The sequence below is a fragment of the Nansenia antarctica genome (assembly GCF_963989245.1).
Source record: "Nansenia antarctica genome assembly, chromosome: 6".
Taxonomy (NCBI): Eukaryota; Metazoa; Chordata; class Actinopteri; order Argentiniformes; family Microstomatidae; genus Nansenia; species Nansenia antarctica.
In genome coordinates this window covers 50,373,539-50,381,038 of record NC_137676.1, presented here as the reverse complement: position 1 = coordinate 50,381,038, position 7,500 = coordinate 50,373,539, and the positions used below count along the sequence as shown (strand labels likewise).

The 7,500-nt window shown below is 51.1% G+C and overlaps 1 protein-coding gene across 1 annotated transcript in view; it reads right to left on the bottom strand.

Moving 5' to 3' along the window:
* The window catches only part of celsr3 (cadherin, EGF LAG seven-pass G-type receptor 3), a gene marked incomplete at its 3' end in the record, with an annotated part of 317,293 nt that overhangs the window by 10,161 nt on the left and 299,632 nt on the right, over positions 1 to 7,500 (bottom strand). Inside the window, exons 18-27 of the mRNA XM_080534612.1 lie at positions 6,440 to 6,623; positions 5,665 to 5,766; positions 5,122 to 5,216; positions 4,767 to 4,976; positions 3,374 to 3,569; positions 2,449 to 2,601; positions 2,027 to 2,207; positions 1,703 to 1,870; positions 1,227 to 1,353; positions 678 to 884 (exon numbers count right to left, since the gene is read on the bottom strand). Coding sequence (XP_080390738.1) covers positions 678 to 884; positions 1,227 to 1,353; positions 1,703 to 1,870; positions 2,027 to 2,207; positions 2,449 to 2,601; positions 3,374 to 3,569; positions 4,767 to 4,976; positions 5,122 to 5,216; positions 5,665 to 5,766; positions 6,440 to 6,623 — 1,623 coding nt within the window. The remainder of the gene's footprint in view (positions 1 to 677; positions 885 to 1,226; positions 1,354 to 1,702; positions 1,871 to 2,026; positions 2,208 to 2,448; positions 2,602 to 3,373; positions 3,570 to 4,766; positions 4,977 to 5,121; positions 5,217 to 5,664; positions 5,767 to 6,439; positions 6,624 to 7,500) is intronic.

Genomic DNA, 7,500 nt, shown 5'->3' with positions numbered 1-7,500 from the left:
AGAGAGAGAGAGAGAGAGAGAGAGAGAGAGAGAGAGGGGGGGGAGGGGGGAGGGGGGAGAGAGAGATGTGGCAGAGCATTCAGGATACAAAGGTTGAAAAGACTGAAAAAGAGAGGGAGAGAGAGAGACAGAGAGAGAGTGAGAGAGAAAAACGGAGAGAGTGAGAGAGATGGGACAGACCATTCAGCAAGAGAGTGAAAGAGATCGAGAGAGGCTATGTAGCAATCTGTTCCAGTGTTGTATGTGTGTGAACCACAGTGCAAAGCTCCAATCAAGCCTCCAGCAGAGAATCAAAATAGACACAGCCTTGGCAACAATACAGCCAGACATCCAATTTGTCCACCCACTCAGACAGAACAACGCTCCCAAGCATGGCAGACATGGAAGGGGGTCTTCATCGTAGCTCGACTGGCGAAGAATCTCATGAATTCAAGCTCTCGTCGAAAAGTAATCTCTAGTGTATTGACACATACTTCGCCTCACACGCCTACTGTACACGCACAGAATTCCGATGAGCACTGAGCACCATGCACACACACACGTGAGCACGCGCAAGCACACAGGCACACACACATAGACATAGACATTCTACAGGCCTACACGCACACACACACACACACACACACACACACACACACACACACACACACCGCTGCCCACCCCCCACACACACTGACCTGCTGCTCCGTGTGGTTGATGCCGAGCAGGAACACGAGCTCAGAGAGGAGCATGGCGGCCGAGGTGTTGGAGTGGATGCTGCGGGTGTTGGACTTCAGCCCCCGGAGGCAGGAGAGCACCAGGACCGTCAGCAGCAGGGCCAGCATGGACACGGACAGGGACGCGTAGGTGACCAGGGCCAGGGTCTCCAAGTCCCCCTCCAGCTGCTGCTCAACGCGGGGGAGGGGGGATAGAGAGATAGAGAGATAGGAAAGGAAGGAAGGGAGGCAGGAAGGGAAAGGAGGAAGGAGGGAGAAATAAAGAGAGAAAGGGGGAAGAGGCAGGGAGGAGAGCAAACGAGAGGGAGAACGTGTGTTAGAGAGAGAAAGAGGTCAGTGTTTTAAGGGTACCGTTCTTGTTACTATAAGTGTGTGTGTTGAGTTGAAGCTGTGCCAGGTGAAGTTCAGGGTGAGGTGAGGTAACTGAAGCTGTACAAGGTGAATGTAAAGGTGAGGTGAAGTCACTGGAGTTGTAAAAGTGAAGGTGAAGGTGAGGTGAAGCCATCTCACCTCTCTCTGGGAGCTGTCCATCAGAACACCGAAGGTGCCCAGCCTCTGACACTGACAACGCACATGAGAGGTGTTTCTGTAGACCACCATACAGTCCCTCACCGTCCAGCAGCCCCCCACCTCAAACCTGGGGGGGGAAGGGGGGGGAGAGAGAAAGTGAGAGGGAGAGGGAGAGAGAAGGAGAGAGAGAGAGGGAGAAAGAGAGAGGGAGAGAGAGAGAGGAAGTGAATATAAGAAGGACGGGTAGGGTTTGAGAGAAAGATAACAGCATTAGTCACATTCAAATCTCCTTCTTTAAGTATCGCTCTTTGATTTCTCTAATGAGACAAGTCCCATTGATCTCTTTTGTAAAGGGAGCGTTGATGTTCACGTTTGAATGTGATACATTTACTGTAAGTGTAACTGACTTCCCAAATCAAGCTCCTTTGGGAAATGATATATTGAACATTTTTCACAAGTCTTAGTGATCCACTCACGGGCTGCTGTGGTTCCATTGGACACACAGAGGCTTGCTGCGATTGGCTGTCTCCAGGAGACGGAACTCCAGGAGCAGGGGGGAGTCGAGCGCCCCCCCAACGAAGGTTTGGTTGTTGTAGACGGACACACTGACCACCGGGGAGTTCATCACAGGGTGTCTGGGGAGTCTGGAGGGGTGGGGGTGAGAGAGAGAGAGAGAGGGACGGAGGAGGAAGAGGGAGAGAGAGAGGGGAGATCGAAAGTGTAAATACATGCAGATAGCTTATACACACACACACACACACATACACACACACACATACACATACACACACACGTCTTACCTGACGCCCCGGCGGTCAGTGTGGTACTTGGGAGGGAGGGCTGCTCCCAGACTTCTATAGATCAGCATGATGACGATGGTGAAGGGCGGCTCCGACAGTGGAACAGTACGCCTGGCAGAGACATACTCTCCAGTCTGATTGGCCAAGATACTGACAGGGGCGGGACCTATGTTCTGTGGAGCTGCCAATGGAAGAGGATGGTGTAAGTTAGTGAGAGTGTGTGTGTGTGTGTGTGTGTGTGTGTGTGTGTGTGTGTGTGTGCCTGTGTGTGTGTATTTGTGTGTGCTCATGCACACCTATGTATGTGTGTGTGTGTGTGTGCGTGCGTGTCTGTGTGTGTACAGTATGTATGTGTGTGTGTGTGTGTGTGTGTGTGTGTGTTCGTGTGTGTGTGTGTGTGTGTGCATGTGCGTTATCCTTACATGAGTGTTGTCGTTGGGGCACCAGGGCAGTAGGGGGCAGCACCACATGTGTGTGAGGGTCCCAGAGAGCCTGGCCTCGGAACAGAGTACTGTGGTAGCGAGGGAACCGCCTCCGCACGTGTGTGTGGTTCTCCACACGGTCCAGATTCATCACTACAACACACACACACACACACACACACACACACCAATACATAAGAGGAAATCAATCACCCCATACAATACACAGCAGAGAGTGACTGCACTACATTAACTCCACTAGGAGTTAGGAGCTGTGTAGAATGACGAATAGAACGAGTACTCTGTGTGTGCTCTGTAGAATGAGTACTTGGCACAGCAAATAGAGAAGGAATTAGGAGAGGCCTGTGGAGGTAGACATGGAAGGACGGGCTCATTGTAACGCATGGAATGGAAAGAGGAAGGGTCCCTCCTCCAGCGTCCCACTAGTGCAGAATGAGTGATTGACACAGCAGATATGGCCACTCCACAGGGTGGTGGAACCCACTCAGAACCAGCACACGCTCCAGCTCTCCAGCGCGGCAGGAGAGTGCGTAAAGAGCAGGGAGAAAATGACAACTACTCCTGCTGAATCGTTCTCCAAGAGAGACCAATTACACACACACACTCGTCTGACCCCGACTGCCTGGCACAATTGGCAGTTTGGCGGCTGCATCGCCAGTGAAGTCTCCACTGAAAGTAGCGATTTAGTTCAAGACTTGCTTTTAATCTGGGACAGGCAAACGCATTGCGATGCACTGTAAAGCGCATAGTCATTTGAAGGGCCTCTCCACTCCTGTCCTGCTCTGCCCTACTCCACCCCACCCCACCCCTACCCTGCTCTGCTCCATCCCACCCTACCCCACCCCGCCCCTCGCCCCGCCCCTCGCCCCGCCCTGTCCTGTTCCCTGGAGGGGAGGTGACTCACCGATGTTGGGTGCGACCAGGGCCACCGGGTTGAGGTAGGTCAGCTTCATGTTCTGGGCCAGGGTTTGGGCGTATTGTTCCAGTAGGTCAGCCAGCCCCCCGGCCCCTCCCGTGGCCTGGGCCTGGGTCTGGGTCTGGGCCCTCCACAGCCCGGCGCTACCCGGACCCAACAACGCACTGCATCCCCGGATCAGGTTCTGGAGAGGAAGGAGGGAGGGATGGAGGAATGGAGGGAGGGAGAGGAGGGAGAGGAGGGAGAGGAAGGAGAGGAGGGAGGGAGAGGAGGGAGAGGAGGGAGAGGAGGGAGAGGAGGGAGAGGAGGGAGGGAGAGGAGGGAGAGGAGGGAGAGGAGGGAGAGGAGGGAGAGGAGGGAGGGAGGGAGAGGAGGGAGAGGAGGGAGAGGAGGGAGGGAGAGGAGGGAGAGGAGGGAGAGGAGACAGGCAGCAGAGAGAGGAGGATAAAAGAGGAAGAGAAAAAGAAAGCGGGTAGGGGGGAGAGTGGGAAAGAAAATATGGAAATGAGAGAAAAAGCAAGATTCAGATGGGGCAGAGGGGGTGGATAAAAGAGTGAGAGAAAGAGAAGGCAGGGAAGAGGAGAGAGTGAAAGAGAGAGAGAGAGAGAGAGTGAAAAGGAGAGGTTGGTATGGAGAGAGTGAAGAGAAGAGAATAGAGAATGAATTGCAGCTGACATGATTGCGGCTCAACAGTTAGAGAGAGAGGAGGCACATCACAACAGACGAGATCAAAGGCGAGATGAGAAGTACTTCACAGAATCGCTCGACTAGCTCACGGTCTACTGGCGACTGTGGTTCCCTCGTTCTACACACACACACACACACACACATACACACACCAAGTGTTCCACGACTGCTACTACTGTGATGTCTGGGGGTTCGCTCTCTTTCTTTAGCGATCCTTTGGCCCCCTCTCCCATGTATATGGTATCTTGTGTATGGTTCTGTTTAAGTCTTGTCATTAGTCTGTATTTGGTACACGTGTGTCTCGTTACCACCCTGGTGTACAGTATATATATATATTATCATAACATATTATGCTCCCAATTCCCCTTGAATTCAGATGTTCTCTCCGTGTCGTGTGAAGCTGATGTGCCTGTCTTTTGAAGCCTTATCTAACTGGGTTGGCTGTTAAGTATTGAGATTGAGGTTATTGCTGAAACTTTACGTTTGCGTTTGCCTTGTGCTCTTTATTATTTTCATAGCTTCTGGGGACTGAGTATCCGTGTGTGCCTGAAATTCCCTTTTCCTGAAAGTAAGAGTGACTTTATTTTGATTCTACAAGCCTACCGCCTCCTTTGTCCTGCACTGCCCCTGGGTCCAAACCATAGTAACAAACCCTAACCCTAACACCGACTTTGTTGCCATGGCAATCCCATACCTCATTGAAGTGGGCGTCCTGAGTGGCGGTCAGGCCGAAGCCCGTCTGCAAGCCCTCGAAGGTCAGGAGGCGGGACAGGAGACGCTCTGCGATCTGGAGGTCATTGCCGTAGAGACGGGGCGTGGCCTCCGTGACGTCGCGGAGCTGGTGGGCCAGCTTCTTCTCCATGATGGTGCTGAGCTCCGTCTCGTTACGCTCCACAGACTCCAGCTGTACACACACACACACACACACACACACACACACACACAGTATTATAGTAGTACAGTATTAGTGGAGTATAGAGTATCAGTAGAGTATTACAATAGTACAGTAGTAGAGTATTAGTAGAGTATTAGTAGAGTGTCAGCCTCACCGCAGTGTTGAGCTCTACGAAGGGAGGAGAGGTACAGTTGTACAGGTCAGGTTCCAACCAGCCTCTCTCCACGTCACAGTGGCGGATAGCAGCACCTGGAGGGGACAGGTACATGTGTCACATACAGGTAAGCATCTAAAGACTGGGTTAGCCTGCTAAGCCCCAGCCTAGGCATTAGCTCAGGAAGTCCCAGGTCTTCAGGTCAACCTTTTAGGCCATTTTGAGTGGTGCTTTGAACCACGTCCTTTTCATACACATACCAGACACATTAGTGGAGGCCAGAAATCGATGACGAACGTGTGTCCTCATTCCATTCCATGCATTACATATGAGCCCATCCTCGGATTTCTAGCTCCACCAGCCTCCGCTGGTATCCATGCATCCATAACTACATACCAACAACCCAGGGTGAGTGTGTGGCACAATGGATAGAAAGTGTGCGTGCGTGTGTGTGTGTGTGTGTGTGTGTGTGTGTGTGTGTGTGCGTGTGCGTGTGCGTGTGCTTGTGGGTTTATGCGTGTGTGTGTGTGTGTAGAGACTGACCCACTGATCCTTTAGGACAGGGCACAGCTGCAGGCAGGTTGAATTTGGTCCTGGGCCACCATATGCCCAGGGTGATGGTCCTAGGACAGCCGTCATAGATCACTGAGAGATGGAGCAAGAGGGAGGGAGGGAGGGAAGGAGGAAGGGAGAGAGTGAGAGAGAGAGAGAGAGAGAGAGAGAGAGAGAGAGGGAGAGAGAGAAGGAGGGAGGGAGGGAGTGGGGTGTTAGATTGGTTAACATCATCTTGAGGTCAGCAAACAGTTGTGGAGAAATGATAGATCAGGTAACTTAACTTGTGATAATAAATTGGATGCCGTCCAGGATTCAGGTTAACCGTTTAATGAAGAACTTAGATAGAGCCGAGATAATCCAATCCACCTCACAGGTGTGGCATATCCAGATGCTGATTAGACAGCATGATTATTGCACAGATGTGCTGTAGGCTGGTCACAATAAAAGGCTACTCTAAAATGTGCAGTTTTATCACACAGCACAATGCCACAGAAGTTTTGAGTGCTGTGGGAGCGTGCCTGAGCCACACCTGTCAGGTGGATGGATTATCTCAGCGAGGGGGAAGTGCTCGCTAACACAGATTTAAACACATTTGTAAACACAATTTGAGAGAAATAGGCCTTTTGTGTACATAAAAAAAAGTTGTAGGTCTTTGATTTCAACTCATGAAAAATTGGGAGCAAAAACAAAAGTGTTGCGTTTACATTTTTGTTCAGTTGTATTTAGAGAGAGGGTGAGTTATGGCAGCCTCCCTGAGCCTCACCTTCACAGCCAGTCTGAGTGACCTCAGCGAACGGGTTGTCACATGTGTTGCACTGCCGTCCAATCACACCGGGCCGACACTGGCATTGGCCATTCTCTGAGTCACATGACCTCGAGAAGGAGCCCACAGGGTAGCAGTCACACGGCAGGCAGGAGTCACTGGCCCGTGGCCGGTAGTGGAACTCCTGACACACACACACACACACACACACACACACACACACACACAGACACACACACACACACAGAGACACACATACACACACACACACACACACACACACACACACACACACACACACACACATAGACACACACATACATGTTTACAAGTGAGAAAGAGAGACAGAAACACACACAAGAACATACGTAGTACGTATACACATACATAAAAAATAGATGGATTCAGAAAGAGTATAAGGACACAAACAAACAGACTAACCCTAACCCTAAACAGAGAAAAGACAGAATATTGTCAGGTGAGCATTGGGATGACATAGGAAAAATCGAATCCTAATCCAATCCACTAGAGATCCTAATCCAACCCACTAGAGATTTGTCACGCAAGGATTGAGAAACGCACTGCACTTAACATGATGCTGAGAGAGAGTCTGAGTGTCTGTTACTGAAAATGTACTTAAGACGGGGTCACATTGTGGCAGGGGGATTATAGATAAGAGAGCGAGAGTGTTTGTGTTTGTGTGTGTTTGTGTTTATGTGTGTGTGTGTGTGTGTGTGTGTGTGTGTGTGTGTGTGCTTGTGTGTGTGCGTGCGCGTGTGCGTGCGTGCGTGCGCGGACGTGCCTCCATATGTGTGTGCGTATGTGTGTGTGTGTGTGAGCGTGCATGCGTGCGTGTGTGTGTGTGTGTGTTGGTATCAAGAGTTAGTGTAAGGTTAGTGTGGGCTCAGATTACTGGTGAAGCCGGGGATAACCCCAGATCAAATACTGCCTGTGTGAGCTTTGATCAGAATCAGGGATTAGAGATTAAGGCCACAGTATGAAGGGTTAGGCTGGGGTTAGGATGGGAGACCAGTAGGTGAGGGTGAGATGTTAGGATGATA